We start from the raw sequence: 18,011 nt of genomic DNA, 5'->3' as shown, positions 1-18,011 counted from the left end.
AGGGAGTGCACTGCATGCAGTAAGCACTAAAGAAAAATTAAAATTGAATATCACTAACCCACATTTGGTACATTTTAATTAAAATATAGGTACAACTGGTCAAATCCTTTATAGACTAAAAATGATAGAAAAATACCTTGGCTACAGTCACCTGATTTAGAAAACATTATGTATACATATAATAAATACAATAAATTCCACTAGCAAGTTTCTGCTTGCTTATTTGTTTAAGACATAAGCTCTGTGAGCTCAGACACACAATGTGTGTTACTGACCATTTTTTCCTGCCGTGTAGATAACAGGCAGCAGGCATTCATAAACATTAATACATGACTATAAAAAGTACATTTGTGCTAGTACTTTAATGCCATAATACTATCCACTATCTCATTATCATTTCTGAACATGTACGTAACAGGATTCTGAGAGAACAGTATAACTATCATCTGGTACTGAAAATCAGAATCTAAAGCATCACTGACCATTGTAAGCCCAGAAATAAATAAGTAAAAACATAAAATCCTAATTATGTTTGTAAGTTAAAAAACACACTGTGACATAAGTGTCTAATCAGGAATATGTTTGCTGTCTAAAGCTGTTGATATTCTCCTATGAAGTTCAAGAAAAGACAGGTTCAGATAATTACTCAGTCATTATCCTTGCCACCAGCATGGAAATTCACCAGAGGGAAGGCTGATTTAGCTATATTTTTACATTATCATTACATATATTTTTATAAATAATCCTGTACTCTTGTGGAACTAAACATTCTGAATTAATGTAATTAAGGGATTTGAAAGCAAATACTGAAACATCAAGAGAAAACAATTTGTTCTTCCTAATTGTGATATGACTCTAGCTGCTCCTTCTCAGGCTCTTTTGCCAGATCATTCCTCCTCTAAAATTGGAGGCCCTGGGGCTACATCCTTGTCTCTTTTCTATCTACAGTCCTTCCCTAGGTGAATCTGTCCAGTTCCTTGGCTAAATAAAAAAGTCAAAATGCTGATGACTCAAATCTTTATCTCCAGCTGCAACCTCTCCACTTAATTCCAGGCTTGTATATCCAAATGCCCACTCACCAGCTCCACTTTGCTTTCAAATAAACATCTCAAAATTATCATTTCCAAAACCAAATTCTTGATCTACTACCCTAAACTTACTAGTATCCTACCTCTACTCTCCATGTACTTTTTATCTCAAAAAAAACCCAGCACCATTCATCATTTATGTAAATGCTCAGGCCAAAAACTTTGGGGTCATCCTTGACTCTCAGAGTCATTGAATCCATCAACAGACCCGCTCACCTCCACCCTCACAGTAGATCCTACACTCAACACTATGTCATTAGGAAGTCACGTTTTGCCTGGCCTCTGAAGCACCATCCTACCTGGATGCTCAGTTTCACTCCTGTCCTCCAAAAGCTATTCATCTGAATCACAGTAGTCACTTAAAAACATAAGTCAGATGATTCTACTTCCTGGCTCTCAAATCAAGCAGCTTCCCATCAGGCTTCCCATCAGCAGCTTCCCAAATCATTTTTTTACATATCATGGCCTGTAAGGCCCATGGCCTGTTCTGACCCAGGGATATCTCTGCAATCATTTCTTTCCACTGTCACTCATTCAAACTTCCCCAGCCACAGCAGCTTACTTGAAGACCCTGAACATTCCAAGCACAACACAGCCTTGGGATCTTCAAAATACCCTTGACTTTGTGCCTGGTACATTCTATTCAGACTGCTGTATGGTTTGTTTCTTCACTTTATACAAATCTCTGATCAAAGATACCTTCTCTTACCACCCTATTGAGAACAGAATACTGCTCCATCAGGCACACTCTCTTCACCTTATTTTTTTTCAAGCATTTAAAATTAAGGGACACAATACTTTGCCATTTTTTTTTGGTCTGCTTATATTGTGTTTCCCCCACTAGTGTAGGTGCTTCATAAGGGCAGAGACCATATCTGTTTTATTCATCACTGTATCTCCAATACCTATAACAGTTCCTGATATACAGTAGAAGCTTAATATTTATTGAAAAACTGAATAAATTTGAGAAATCAGGTTTTAGCTATGCATGATTCAGGGTATTATTTATAGCCATCATATAACTACACTGAAAACATTTACAGTGTAGTTTTGGCATTTACAACTGCCAAAGTGCTTCCAAATACTTATATGTGAATGTTGCAAAGGGATCAAGTTCCGTAGAAAACTCTAATAACTGATCACACTGAGTTACTCCTAATGAATATAAAAATATGCAAGCTTCATTGGTGTACTCTTTCTACTAAAGAGAACATACATACATACATACACACACACACACACACACACACAGAGGTATGATTTGGAAAATTCCCAACAGGCTACGAAATAATGGGTTCTCCTCCAAGAGGATAACCAGAATACTCAACTCCCTAGAGCTGCAGAGATAAAGAGTAAAAAGCAAAAATGCACTTACCTCCCTTTTTCTACCAAGAGCAAGACATCCAATTTTTCCCCATTTTGAAGTACTGTGCTAATTGCTGAAGGGAAAGAAGAAAAGCATGAACATATTTTTAAAAAAAACATTATACTAAATACCCTTAAAGACTACTGAGTCAGTCATATGATGTTTGGGAGTAAGCCATCATAATTTTATGTGAAATCTACTACTTCCATGTACAATAAAAAATTGTGTGCAGAATATAAAGTGAGAGAGAGAAAAAAAAAAAAAAAACCACTTACTTAGTTCCTGCAGTCTTCTTAAGTGCATTCTATCCTCCTGACCTTCTTGCATTTGAAGGCAAAAACGCAAACTAGATTTGTCCATAGCAAACCAGCCTTTTCTCCACTGATCCAGGGCATGGCAGTCTTTGTAGTAGAGTTGACCAATCAAATCATAGTCAGCTTCTGTTAAGTTTTCAGCAACAAAGGGAACAAAATGCTGTTAAAACAAATACAAAAAAGTAATAAAGACAGTGGAAATAGGAAATCTCTTACATAGCTACAGATATGACGAAAAGTGGAAAAATTTGTTTTTCTATTTTAAAGATTTAGAAGGAGTCCAGATTGCAAAACAATTATTTAAACCTGCTATCAGTCTTAAAACTGAAGAGCTATAATGCAATTTCAAATGGCAGCATCTTAAGCCATTTTTCTTATATATAGATTTGAAATAGGAAGACATTCTCTTTGTTGATTTGTGGCATTTTTCAAAATGTCAACCTTCAATGTTTGTCTTCACTTGTATCTTTTACTGAATCTGTTCTTTTCCCCTTTGTGTATACCATGAATAAGATATCTACCTATAAAAAGACATACATAAAAATGACTTTACAACATTGAAAAGATCTCCATCATCAAAGCATGGCCTTAATTTGAAGAATGATTTGTCCAAAATCCTACATTAATTTCTTCTCTGCTTAAGGCTCTAGGAAGGTAGCTCTTAACCTCTTTTGACTACAACATATGAAAACCTAATGAAGTATGAACATTCTTCCCAGAATCCTGTATAAAATTTTCATGGACCTCTGAAGGTTAAGAATCTTCTCTGGATTTAGGTAATAAAACAATATTTAAATACCTTAGCTATTGCTTCTGTCCATTTTCTTTGAGCTTGAGATGTTTCAGCTCCAAATAAAAATGCACGTTCTGAGGGTAAATAGATCTCGAAGGTAAAGATGGGCCTACAACACACAAGAATCAAAAGATACCACTGGTTATGTTTGGCTTTTATGAGAAAAATAACACAAAGGTCCAGTTTTTAATTAAATTCCTTTTGAAAACGGAACAATAGTGTGAAAACTATCTACCCCCTACCTACCATATTTTTCTGTTGATGGTTTATATTTTATTCAGATGAGTTAAATGGAACAAACTGGACCAGATGAAAGGAATATTATTCTGACTAATCACTCTACAGCATGAATTTGTCGATGGCCTGATGTGACAGAGGCTGTCTTCTGTCTCCTCTTCCCTCTCAGACCACTCCTTCTTGATTTATTCTGACCCCCTATTCAACGCAAACATTGTCCAAACAGTTCTCTAATTAGTTCCCTTCTTGTCTTACTTTACAAATTTCCCTTCCATCATCTTGTCTTATGCCAAAATTCCATCTCCTTACCATAGATAAAATTAGGGTAACATCCCAAGCCCTGAATTTGTCCTTCTGTTCCTCATCCACAGCTCCAAGTATTTCTTGGAACATGCTAAGTATATATTCTGCCCTTACTCAAAATACTTATACCAAACTCATCTTCCTTCTTCCTCCTTCTCACCCCCAACCTACTGTATCTCCTTCATATTCCAATTTAGAAGCATCACCATCTACCTCATCAACAAGATCAAAACTTTGGAGTCTAATTTATTCTTTCCCTTGACATCAGCTCTTCATCCATTCAGTCAGACCTTTAACGTTATCCGTTCAATCTTAAGAGTCTCTCAACCCACTGTTCTCCTTTTTAATTATTTCTTCCTCTAGCTAAACTTTCAGTAATTACAGTCTCTCCCTCCAACCTCTTCTTTATCACTTCAGTCAGCTCTTTTCCTAAAATACAAATCCGTATGATTTTTCAGTGGCGACATTACTGATTTAAAATTCTGTAATATGCTATTGAAGGTGATTAAGAATCTGGCGGTAGCAATTATTTTTTTAACCACATCTCATTATAGATGCTTTCTCCTGCATATCTACTTGTATCAGTAACATTCCATCAAGAATGTTTTATTTTTGAATATGATTATATGCTAATGTAAAATTATTTAAGCAACTTAATAGATAGAATGCACTTAATATTCCACGGTAAGCCATGTTAAACTGATCATTCATTTAGAGTAAAAGCACTATTAAGATTAAAACAAAAACAAATCAACTAATAACCAGTTTTGTTCACATAGAAGAATCAAATTAGATTTACTAGAAAACAACAGTCATTTCAACTAGTATATATTGGTCATTATGTGCTAACAGTAATATGTTTCATGCAATTTTATATAAATAACATAGCTTTACAAATCTCCTTTTCTCACATAAACTTTTTATTAAAATACTATGCTCCTATAAAACTGGTTTTTGCAGATTTTAGTATTCATACTTTTTTATTAAAATTTCACACCAAAGATTTTAGAGGATCAATTTCCAAAAGTCCTTACAGAATCCTATTAAACTATTTTGTAAGTCAAACATATTAAATAAAAAATGCTTACTCTTTTAATTGAAACTTTTTGAGACCATAATAATGCCAAGGTAGATCTTTAAGGAATTTAGTATTTCAATATGCTATTAAATATGCTTAATAGTTTATTTTATTGTGAACAAACCGCTGAATTTTTTGTCATCTCTTTTAACCATGATACATTTAATGAAAGCATAAATTTCACCATTAATCCACTATTTTAAATAATGAATAAGTCATAAAAATTATGGGACCACATGTTCAAGAATGGAACGACATAAACTTACTTAAAATTAGATGCAAACATGTCAGCCTTTCATATTACCTAATAAAATATTTAAATTTTTCCACTTTTTAGTGAATTCCCTAAGGAACTTTCAGAAGCTGAAAAATGAGTAGGCTTCAAGAAACCATTAAACTCTTCTAAAACAAGCAACTGAAGTGAAATGATAATAAAATCCTTATTACCTGGTATGATATATACCAGAAAATACTTCCAACTCCTATCCATTTAATGATAGACCTACCCAGTATTTAAACAGAAGTCTTCTTTGTGTACAGCCAGGCAGATGACTTCATTGATATTAATGGTGCCATTAGGCGTGGTAGACTTATCATTTTCATAGTAACTCAAGAAGCCTCCTTCCAGAACACACCACTTTTTATTTGTCTCTATGAATTTAAAACAAAACAAAAAATAAATTGAGCTATACCATAAATCAAATTTTAAAATATGTGGTTTTAAATAATGACTGGATTCAAATAAATAAATGCATTAATTTCCTATTTTCTGTAAAGAGCATGATATTGCTGCATGGGATAAAAAGTTGTCACATTCTCTGCTTTCAAAAAATTTACAATCTAGCAGCCAGGGACATACAAGACAAAAATAACTATGATACTGATGACCAGAGAAACAAGCAGATCCATAAAGAGACCACTGCAAAACAACTCTGAAATGGCAAAGACTGATGTCTGTACAGAGTATTAAGAGGGGAAAAATGTAGGGTTAAAAAGTAAGACTGTGGCTGATGTGAGGTAAGTGAGCAAAGAAAGAAGGGGTCAAACCCTACAATGCCTTAATGCCCTGTTTAGGGGATTTGAAATTCATCTTGTTAAGAAGATGTGGCATATATATACAATGGAATATTACTCAGCCATAAAAAGAAATGAAACTGAGGTTTTTGTAGTGAGGTGGATGGACCTGGAGTCTGTCATACAGAGTGAAGTAAGTCAGAAGGAGAAAAACAAATACCGTATGCTAACACATATATATGGAATCTAAGAAAAAAAAAAATGTCATGAAGAGCCTAGGGGTAGGACTGGAATAAAACACAGACCTACTAGAGCATGGACTTGAGGATATGGGGAGGGGGAAGGGTAAGCTGTGACGAAGTGAGAGAGTGGCATGGACATATATACACTACCAAACGTAGGGTGGATAGCTAGTGGGAAGCAGCCGCATAGCACAGGGAGATCAGCTAGGTGGTTTGAGACCACCTAGAGGTGTGGGATAGGGAGGGTGGGAGGGAGGGTGATGCAAGAAGGAAGAGATATGGGAACATATGTATATGTATAACTGATTCACTTTGTTGTAAAGCAGAAACTAACACACCATTGTAAAGCAATTATATTCCAATTAAAATGTTAAAAAAATAAAGAATTCAGCACACTATGGCCTGCAGGCAAAATCCAGATCAACACCTGTTTTTGTAAATAAAGTTTTATTGAAAAAGAGCCACACCTATTCATTTATGGATTTTCTGGGGCTGCTTTCCTGCTACAAGGGCAGAGATGACTTGTGGCAGAGACCATGTGGCCTGCAAAGCTTGAAATGTTTACTATCTGGCCCTTTTTAGCAAAGTTTGCTGAGCTTTGATTTTACAGTTGATGGTGAGCCCCTGAAATGGTTTCAGCAGAAGAAAATTCCAGATTTAAATTTTACACACTTCCTTTCTGTGGAAAGTGGATGTGAGAAGGTGAGGCTGGAGGCAAGAAACCAGTTAGGACACTGTCAAAGAAGTCTAAGTGAAAGATGAAGATCATCCAAAGCAGAACAGTGGTAGTAAGGATAATGGGTGGGTGAGGGGGGAGACGGAATGATGGGAAAGGATGGGGGACAATAGAGAGAGACAGGAGACAGAGGGAGGAAAGGGAGAGAGAAATGCATACATGCACCTGTGTGTTTTAAAGGGATACAACATGTACTGATGGGATGAAGGGAGTAAGGGAGAATTTATTAATGGTTGTATCATTTTTAGCTTTGATTACAAGGTGGGCAGAAATGTTTACTTTATTCTACAAGAAAATAAAAATAGAAACCGTTTTAGTGCATGTAATTTGAGTTTCCTTTGATATATACTAAATGAGAGCTATCCCCTGGAAATCCAAGTAGGAACACCTATTAGGCATATCACCCTTTGAATTTGCATCTTCAGGGCAAGGAAAGGCCTCAATGACCAGAAAGTCTTTAGCAAACAGCTAGTGGTTGAAAATACACAGTAACCAAGGATAAAGTCTCAGGGAACTTAGGGAACAATGGATATAGAAGGGTCCACGAAAGCAATGAAGCAAATGAGAAGAGATGGTGTATAAAACAGGAAAGGGGTGAGCATTTCTGAAAGGAATGATTACCAACATTAAATATAGAAAGAGATGCAATAAAACAAGGGCAGAAAATAGCAGTTGGTCTTCAGAATAAGAAGGTAACTGCCTATACTTTAGTGAGAGTTCTGTCTCTCTCATCATCATCCTGAGGTGGACCCTTCAAAGGTTAGACCCATTCTTGGAGGGAAGCTACCCTCAAACTGGAGTGCTAAGAAAAAAACTTCAAACAAAAATACAGCTTTTGGAATAGTCGTTTATGACTGAAAAGGATGTTTCTAAAGCAGCAAAAAATGCTTTCTGAGCTACAATCATTCCATAATTCTGAGAAAGAACTGTGGGAGGAAAGTCATAGAAAGGGGAAACTGCCAAAAACCTACCTGGCCAAAGAAAGAGATTACATGTGAAGTTAGGACTTAGGAAACGAGACTGAAGGCTCAGGGCAGAGGCCAGGCCCCAGGAGTCTTACATGACAGGTGTTCAGGAGTTTGTACCTGTAGACAACTGGGAGCCGTTGGAAGGTCTTAAACAAAAAGTGTCAAATGCATGATGCATAAAATAAATGTAAATGCAGAATCTAATTATGTTAATTCTAATGGGAAACAAATGACAGATCTCTTTAAAAAGGTGAGTACAGGCTCACTGTTAAGTTAGAAATATGGGCTTGAGGAGATTTAATCCTGTAGCATCATCACCATAACCCTGGATGAGCTTCATTTTTTATAAGTGAAAACAGGCCAGAGGTCAAACAAAGTAGGCACAGATATTACCTTTGAGGATTTATAATAACAAAGCTGTGATAGTAAATCGACATTTCTATTCATCTGGGAAGCAACAAAACGCTTTAACAAAATCACATTGGATGGCATTGGTCTGCTTGGGCTAATTCAGACAGGACACCCTCTCTGCTACAGAAGTCTTACCTTTTAATCAGTTACCAGAAGATGTCCACCAGATGGTGCACAGAATTGGCAACTCTGAGGACACAAGGTATTTACTAGACAAAAGGTTGTGTGTATGGTGGTTGGACTGGCTGGAGGGGTTGTTCTTTGTTTGACGTTTAGATCCGGGAAGAAAAACACTACTGGAATTTACTCACACACAACTAAAGAACTCCAGAGGTGACCTACTGAAGTACTACTATGAAGTGACGTAGATACTATAACAGAGCTGGGCAGCTTGATTGTCAGCTACCACCTGTAGGATATACCGAAACTCAAAGGCTCACTGGAAACCAGAAGCAGCTGTGCACATGGATAGCCTCTCTGCTATTCTTCCTCCTCCTCCTCATCCCCTTATCATCATATGCATGTGGCATGCACTGTTCTACACATCTTATGTACATTAACTCACTGAATCCTCAGAACAACCCGGTTAGGTCATTGTATTACACCATACCCTTTTCCTTATACCCTGCCCACAGGCGCAAGCTGGTTGACTGACCTTCCCAACATCACACAAGTACTTAGCATCAGAGCTGGGGGTAAAACCCAGGCAATCAACTAGGGAAGTTACCCTTCTATCTACTTCACAGACTGCCTCTCTGTGCATGTTACATGCTTGAAGCATGTATGTCCATTTTTTAAATGTATCGGGGTACAGCAGAGGTCATACCTTCAAATAGATATGTGCACAATAAATGTATGATAGTTAAGGCGAAACTATTATTTTTTGAAACCATGAAGTTGTTTCCTGATGAAGAATTTCCTCAACTGATGGCATTCAGTGTTCACAGAAGATAGGAATACACACTAGGAATCCTTCTGATTTAAAATAAATGTATTACAGCCTTGGAGAAACATTGTTAAACTATATGAGTTATGTATTTATAGAACAAAAGACCTTCAAAATTCCTGAATGCTAATCTATAAAATAAAATATAAACAGATAATAGAGAATTTCCAGTAAACCGTATCAACCACTTTCTTTTTAAAAATCAAACACTGTGTCAACAAATCAAGGTAAGATGCCAAGGGAAAATAATACAGTTGAGGGGAGAAAACAGAAAACTAAATCAGGATGCTATTATTCAGCTCTACACTTCGGGTTAACAAGAGCTATCAATCTTTTCTTTCATGAACACTAAATGGGAACAAAAAGAAAAATACAGATCAGTCTTCATAACCAGAGGCTAGAAGAACTTCAAATCCTGAAAACCTGAACTGACAATTTGAAGCCTCTATAACTCTCTGAAGGACTTGCATGCATTTTCTTCCCCGATTTTTTTGTTTGTTTTTAATCAGTCTATTCTATGGCCATCCTGACAAGCCCTGATGGAGTTATGCAGTCCAGATGCTTTCAGAGGCAAAGGTGACAACCACGCTTTAATCTCTAAATCTTTCCAAATAATTCAATTTTTCCATAAAGCTGGTGCTCAACAGGAGTACCACCACTGCAGAATCTTGACAGAACAGAAAAACAAAAAAACCCACCAGAACTCTATGTTTCTTGGTAGTTCGACTTTTTCTTCTTCATTTTTAAGTAGGCTTTTTCTGAAAAAATGTGTTTTGTTCAGAATATTAACTAATAACTATAAATGGAATATAACCTTTAAAAATTGTGAATCACTACTTGGTACACCTGTAACATACAATGTTGTACAGAAACTATACTTCAATAAAAATTATATTAAGTCAGCTGTGCTTTTACACTGGTAGTAATGTGATTAGAGAAATGCCTATTTATTCAACAAATATTTATCACATGACTAGTATGTGTGGACACTGTTTTAGGCACCAGGGATTTGATAATCCTGAATAAACCAGAAAATGCTGATGCTTCAATGAGCTTTCACTCCAGAGGGGGAGAGAAACAAATCAAAGAAGGAGGGATCATTTTCATGCGATGACTGCTATGATAGAAATAAGCAGCACACTATGAAAGAGAAGAGCTGACAGTGGGTGCACTCTTTAGTGGGCTGCCAAAGAGGTCTCTCCAACCAGGTAGCACTGAATTGATCCCCCGAGAGATGAGAAGCAGTCAGGCTGGGGGAAGTGCGCTCCTTGCAGAGTGAACAGCAATCACAAAGGTCCAGAGGAGGCAGAAAAGAACATGGCATGTTGCAGGAACAGACAGGAAATGAGTGTGGCCAGGCATGCAGAACAGGAAGGAAGGATGTGAGATGAAAGGGGGAAGGCATGAGAAGGTCTTTAAGGTCTTAATAAGGAAGAGAGTTATACTCTGTAATGGGAAGCCATTAAATGTATTTGAATGATGGAAATACATGATCTGATTTACATTTTCAACAATCACTGAGCCTGTTTTGGGGAATGGTTTGGAGGGAAGCTAGGGCAGATATCAGCAAGTAAGTGGGGTGGATCTAAGATATCCTACAATTTAGAAGAAACATTCCAGAAAGCTTGTACTCTTATTAACTTATTAAGTACATTAATTGCCTTGTTATTCAATTATTTTAATAATTACTATCATCAATTCACAGATTGTTCTGATACTTTTTCCCTCCTGATCACTCAACTTTTGACTACTTAAGGGTTAAACACAGACAAGGAGCAATGGAAGATGAGAAAATCTCTGTAAAATTCGTTATTTATTATTGGTTAGATTGAGTAAAGGAAGACATTAAAAACCATTTGCTGAAAGAACCAAAAAAATCCTAAACTCCAAGAATAAAAATGCTCTGCCATCTAGTGTCACCCAGCCATCACACTCACCAAAGCCAAAGTTTTCCAATAACAATTATAACACAAATCAGATGTAAAACTCCGCTTCATGTCGAGTTCCTCCACTGTTCATGTGAAATCAGCATAATATCAACTATCTTGCAGAGCTTTTATGAGGATTACAATGAACATAAAAAAGCGATGCCTTACACATAGTAGTACATGCTCACTAAAGGAGAGGTACTCTTTACAGGAAAATCTAATAAAGTATACTTAATCCCAGTGCAATTCTGCTTAGGGTTACAATTTTTTTTGGAACTAAAGCCTTTAACTGAAATAATCACTTCTTTTTTTTTTTTTTCCGGTACGCGGGCCTCTCACTATTGTGGCCTCTCCCGTTGCGGAGCACAGGCTCCGGAAGCGCAGGCCCAGCGGCCATGGCTCACGGGCCCAGCCGCTCCGCGGCATGTGGGATCTTCCCAGACTGGGGCACAAACCCGCGTCCCCTCCATCGGCAGGCGGACTCTCAACCACTGCGCCACCAGGGAAGCCCTGAAATAATCACTTCAAATGCATGAGGATCAAGATTAACATTCTAAAGTGAGTTTTTCATCCTACTGTTCCTTTGATCGAGTAATAGAGCTGGATATTACCACCTAGGGAATTACTAACCAGGCTCCCAAGCCTCTGAATATCCATCATCAACTGGCCTGTACAGCTTAATCTCTCTTAAATTCTCTTTGCTCCAGTGAGACAGAGATCATTATATTTTCATGCCAACATTTCTAAAATTAGTTCAAATGTATATAGCAAGAACATGAGGCCTCTGTCTTACTCATTTTTGTATGCCTAATGCCCAGCACATGCCTGATTCAAGGAGCTGAATGGATAGATGGATAAATACCTACTATGATTCTGCTAAGATTAATGCCACAAACCTAGAATAGGTTGTTAAATTAATTCACATCATTTTTTTGAAACCATGCTTAAGCTTTCTTTTACTTACACAGACACACACATTTATCATCAGAACAAACTGAACTACTGATAGAATATGCTGATAGAATACTGATAGAATATGTACTGAAAACTTGTCGGTTCTTCCTACAAGTTGACATTTATCTACATTATCTCCCCAATTACGGTTGCTGTCCTGAATGGAAGGGGCTAAGTTTCACATTTCTTTGGAATAACCCTTAAATCCTGAAACAGAATTTGTTGGCCCTGAGGTAGATGTCACTGAATTCTGCTGAGGATTCACTCAGCATTCCAAACCTGTGGTAAATCTTTGCTGCAGTGCATGAAAAAATATCTGTGCCTGGAAGCATTTATAAAACCTCAAAAAAATATTTCTCTACTGCAAGATCAAATCTAACATCTTAAGGGAAAAAAACAATAAAAATTTAAACCTAATTGTTTTGATAATGAAATAAAGTTTTACCAGATAACAAATCTAAAAGGAGCAAGAAAAGATACCTTCAAGCAGTTTTTTTTCTGAAGAGAGTTTAGAAGCTGCAGCAGGAGCCTGATACAAAAAGTCACAGAGGAACGCGGACTGGGAGGACTCTTGACTTAATCCACCTTCAGAATGTATGTCATGTTGAGGGAAATCTAGAAAAGTTACAGAAATAACACATCTGAAATCTGAAATGTAAACAATTTTCCCTTTGCTTATAAATACGTAGGTGAGTTTTGAGGTAGAAGAGAAACTACTTCAAATATACCACAGAATAAATATACAGAGTTATTTATTTTATTTTGCATAAAATTTGCAAGTAAGCACTTCAGTTGTATTTATTATTCAGGCATGAAAATCAGATTTAATTTTGGTGAAAATTATTATGTGGGATGAACTATTTTAATCTCCCATTTATAAAATTAAAGACACATAAACGATTTATTTCCTAAACTTTCCCTTTAAATGAAATAAAATATGGGTCTTAATAAGCATCATCCATCTTTTTGGTAATTACATTTTCTTTTCATTCTGATGTTTTTTTCTGATTTGAGGAACAAACAGATTCGAGCTTCAGTTCTCTTAGGGATATATAAGGAGAGATCAGGCTAGTGAATGAAGGGATAGGGACTAACCTGAGAATTTGTTATGGTAGAGAAATTCCATTTGCAGATTCTGCCCTGCCTTCTTGGCCAGCAGATATGGGGTGCTATGCTCAGGATCACCTGTTGCACACATGACATCTGCTCCACTGAACAGCAAAGCCATTGTTTCCAGAACATCTGGTTTTACCACAGCAGCACACAGAGCCTGGTTAATAAAAGAAAATACAATTTTTAAGTGAAGAAAATATGATTTTAGCTATTAAAATGTGTGAAAGTCTGCCAATTCATTTATGAGAGGAAGTCTGTATTCCTTTTTTAAAAAAATATTTATTTATTATTTTTGGCTGTGTTGGGTCTTCGTTGCTGCACACAGACTTTCTCTAGTTGTGGCGAGCGGGGGCTACTCTTCGTTGTGGTGTGCGGGCTTCACATTGAGGTGGCTTCTCTTGTTGCGGAGCATGGCCTCTAGGTGTGTGGGCTTCATTAGTTGCAGTACGCGGGCTCAAGATGCTCCGTGGCATGTGGGATCTTCCAGGTGCAGGGCTCGAACCCGTGTCCCCTGCATTGGCAGGCTAATTCTTAACCACTGCGCCACCAGGGAAGCCCCCTGTATTCCTTTTTAACAAATAAATCTAATAATCATTATGCCCTGAATTAACCAACAGACAAAAAAGGCCTGCTTTGCGTGAATTTAAATTTCAACCGAAGATGTCCAAATCTCAATTCATTGTTTTGTTCCTGTGATGTTCCAAACCTTCAAATCCATCATATTTGCCATGGAAGATATTTTGTATGTTTACATACTATGACAAATGGCTGATGCTCAGAAAATTCAAAATATTTCTAATGTAGTAATGAAGTATCCACTAAATGTTTTGTTATGTCATATGAATGTTGTATGCATATATGTCTGTATGTCTGTATTTTCCAGAGCAATCAGGATGTGAGGAATCTTTAAATTACTGTTATGCTTTGGGAATTTGAAAGATGTGTACAAATTCAGGATCTTTCCTTTTGGAAGGGGGTATAGGTAGGGAGGAGGAACAGCAAGCAAGACACAGTAAGACATGATTGACATGATATACAACATCATTGTACAAACAGTAAAACTCCTGGAACTTGATTTTTTTTTCCTTTGAAATAATAAGCTTCCTTCACAACTTTTCCCATCCCCTCTTCTTGCTTCCTCACTTTACTGGCTTTCCCTTTGCTTCTGAACTCTGATCTGGCACCCTGATTCTGTCTGACTTCTTAGCCTTGGGTTCACCATATTCCTCCTTCCTGACATGGTGCACCTGGACAGATGACTGGTTAATTTGCTCTCTATAATGCAACTTCAAGACAATCACTCGCTGATTATCCCAATGGGCAGCTCAGAGAAGAGTGTACAACCAAGAAGTCCCAGGACACATTCACAGCTCCAGCCTAGAGGGTCTACTACTAAAAGAGTACTTATCTTTTCTACCATGGTCTAGCTAACCTCTACAATTTCCTTCACATCCGAATTAAGAAGCCTAAATTCTTGTATCTGACTGTACTAATTTGCTAGCTGATTTTGGGCAATTCCTTCTCATCTCCAGGTCTTAGTTTTTCTGCACCTGCAAAATAAGGATACTGGGGGCTTCCCTGGTGGCGCAGTGGTTGAGAGTCCGCCTGCCGATGCAGGGGACGCAGGTTCGTGTCCCAGTCCGGGAAGATCCCACATGCCGCAGAGCAGCTGGGCCCGTGAGCCATGGCCGCTGAGCCTGCGCGTCTGGAGCCTGTGCTCCGCAACGGGAGAGGCCACAGCGGTGAGAGGCCCGCGTACAGCAAAAAAAAAAAAAAAAAAAATAAGGATACTGGAAAGTGAAATAGCTAACATCCCTCCACTGGGATATAGCCTCTGACTGCTCTCATAATCTAATCCCATGTATTTCCTCTTATTCTCTCTCTCATTACCCTATTCTTTTCCTTCACAGAATGCTGCATTTGCTATGGTATATTTATTGGCATGCAGCTGTTTATGGTCAGTCTCCCCTGCGTGCAGATCACTCTCATGAATAAAAGAATCACAGCTACTGTTTACTAAAACTGTATCCCCAGAACCTAAAAATGAATTCAGCAATGAGTGAGTGTGCAATAAATATCTATTCACCACGAACACTCAATGGAGAAAGGATAGTCTCTTCAACAAATGATGTTGGGAAACTGAGTAACTACGTGAGAAAAACAAAAAAAAAAAAAAATGAAATTGGACCCCTACCTTACACCACTCACAAAAATTAATTTGAAATGTATTAAAGACTTAAACATAAGACCTGATACCATAAAACTTCTAGAAGAAAACATAAGTGGTAAGCTCTTTGACATCAGTATTGGAAATGACTTTTTGGATATGACACCAAAAGCAGAAGCAACAAACACAAAAATCAATAAAGGAAAGGGGGGCAGGATGCTTAACAAATTCTTTGGCAAAAGGGCAACATAAAATGGTCACAAGAAGACCTGGAATAACTCAACCAAAGGCAAACGACACTTCAAATCAATGGCACTAAACAAACTACTGCTTTTAAAAATAAATTAATTGAGTAAATGAAGTTAATTTTGGTGATACCAAGTCAACAAGGTACCGGCTGAAGTATCCTGTTCAGTATCCTGTCCCTAAAATGGGGAAAGTTGTCGAAGTTTTAAATGGTGTGGGCCTATGTCAGATAGAAACTTCAGTTAGGGACAGAAGTTTATTTGCTATTGATAACGAATCCTCAAGTGAAATGAAGGGAAAAAAGCCAATGGCACAATCTCACAAAATGAAATAAAATTAAACAATAATTTTTTGCAATAGCAAAAAAATTTTTTAACATTTTTTCAAAACGCTTGGCATATATTTAAAAAGACCTTAACATCCATGTCTTTTGTTACATTTCATTGGTTACCTTATTTAATTCTTCCTTGGTAAGAGATGCCCAAAGGGTTTTTCTAAATCTTCCTTCTTTGTATTTCTGAGTGATAAAGTTTTTTCTCTTTTCTACTGGAGAGTCCACGTGTAATTCTTCATCTTTTTGAAGACTACCAGCCCAAAAGTCATTAGCTCTTTTGTTTCCAATGACAATAAAAAGCTGAATTATCAAAAAAAATTATAAAACATATCAATTCACAAAATGTATTTGAATCTGCAGAAAACTGACTCACATGACAAATTAAAGCATAGCTTGGTATAAAATATGCAAAATACAAGACCCAACTTTTTCCAGAAGATGGAGTGTGAAAGCAGATACCATTTCTATTTTAAATAGTCTAGCTGCTCGTAATAGTGGTAAAAGATTAGCTAGAAATGAAACTGCAAGCAACACAAATTGCAGCAAAAGCATTATTACTTTTTTTTTTAAACATCTTTATTGGAGTATAATTGCTTTTCAATGGTGTGTTAGTTTCTGCTGTATAACACAGTGAATCAGCTATACATATACATATATCCCCAAATCTCCTCCCTCTTGCGTCTCCCTCCCACCCTCCCTATCCCACCCCTCTCGGTGGTCACAAAGTACTGAGCTGATCTCCCTGTGCTATGCGGCTGCTTCCCACTAGCTATCTATTTTACGTTTGGTAGTATATATATTACTTTTTGAAGGTAGCTCACATTGAGACAGATTCATTTAAAATGGCTGAGTAGGTGGGCTAACGTGATTGACAGTGGTACAGACACCTGAGCAGAGAATGGATACAGGAGACAGCAAGTTAGACGTGATCTCAGTTAGTGACAAAGCATGGCCAAGATAAAGAATAGTCGATTTTGCCAAATGTTTTCATTCACTTTTCTGATATTTTCTCCATGCTGGGTTAAAAAGAAAGAAAGTCAATTCTGGCTTAAAAAGAAGCTGCCAAGCCTTTAAGAGTAGTTATTACTATTAAAGCTCCTTGTATTTTTTATTTTTAAAATAACTGTCTCATTTAGGAAGCATTTGGAAAGTTAAAGTAGAAAGTTACTACTGTCAAACAGGCTATAAGCCATTTTTATAATGTGGTGAGAACTTGATCAGAGAGCTCTTAAAGTAACCACACCACCCCAATGCACACCTCCTCCTGGACCTCTGCTGACCACCACCACAGTCAAGTCAGACTCACCTCAATGAGTTCATTGCTCCAAATGCTGGCATCCATTTTCAGACTTCTAACCTTGGAATCTTTTGGTCCTAAAGATCTATGTTGACCTGAAGTCAAAAAACAATTGATTTCTATTTGAATTTCTATGTAAACATAGTTTACCTTTAAAAAGAAAAGTGTATATATACGTGTATAGGTATGTGGATTAATATATCTTTTGAACTTAAAACAAACCAATACCTACTTTCCACCCTACAGTAGTGGGGGTAATCATACAAAAATCATAACCAACCACACTGAAGATAACAGAAATCACCATCACCACCCTGTACTGGTATAAAATTACACTTAAAAAAAGTGTGTATACATGTACATGTATGTATATGTGTGCGTGCGTATGCATGTATGTGTGCATGTATGTATGTGTATATACGTATATATATATTTTTTTTTTCATTGTTCGGTAATTAACTAGAAATTGTAGGTCA

At 37.0% G+C, this 18,011-nt stretch overlaps 1 protein-coding gene across 3 annotated transcripts in view; it reads right to left on the bottom strand.

Moving 5' to 3' along the window:
* The window catches only part of ARAP2 (ArfGAP with RhoGAP domain, ankyrin repeat and PH domain 2), a 206,655-nt gene that overhangs the window by 98,622 nt on the left and 90,022 nt on the right, over positions 1-18,011 (bottom strand). For all 3 annotated transcript variants that reach the window (XM_067036312.1, XM_067036311.1, XM_059065959.2), the window contains 8 exons: positions 17,545-17,630; positions 16,356-16,538; positions 13,474-13,648; positions 12,859-12,993; positions 5,686-5,830; positions 3,568-3,670; positions 2,730-2,928; positions 2,464-2,527 (listed from right to left, as the gene is read on the bottom strand). In XM_067036312.1, coding sequence (XP_066892413.1) covers positions 2,464-2,527; positions 2,730-2,928; positions 3,568-3,670; positions 5,686-5,830; positions 12,859-12,993; positions 13,474-13,648; positions 16,356-16,538; positions 17,545-17,630 — 1,090 coding nt within the window. The remainder of the gene's footprint in view (positions 1-2,463; positions 2,528-2,729; positions 2,929-3,567; positions 3,671-5,685; positions 5,831-12,858; positions 12,994-13,473; positions 13,649-16,355; positions 16,539-17,544; positions 17,631-18,011) is intronic.

Source organism: Kogia breviceps, chromosome 6 (genome assembly GCF_026419965.1).
Source record: "Kogia breviceps isolate mKogBre1 chromosome 6, mKogBre1 haplotype 1, whole genome shotgun sequence".
Taxonomy (NCBI): domain Eukaryota; kingdom Metazoa; phylum Chordata; class Mammalia; order Artiodactyla; family Physeteridae; genus Kogia; species Kogia breviceps.
The sequence above is the reverse complement of the archived record's forward strand: the minus strand, read 5'-3'. Positions and strand labels throughout refer to the sequence as shown.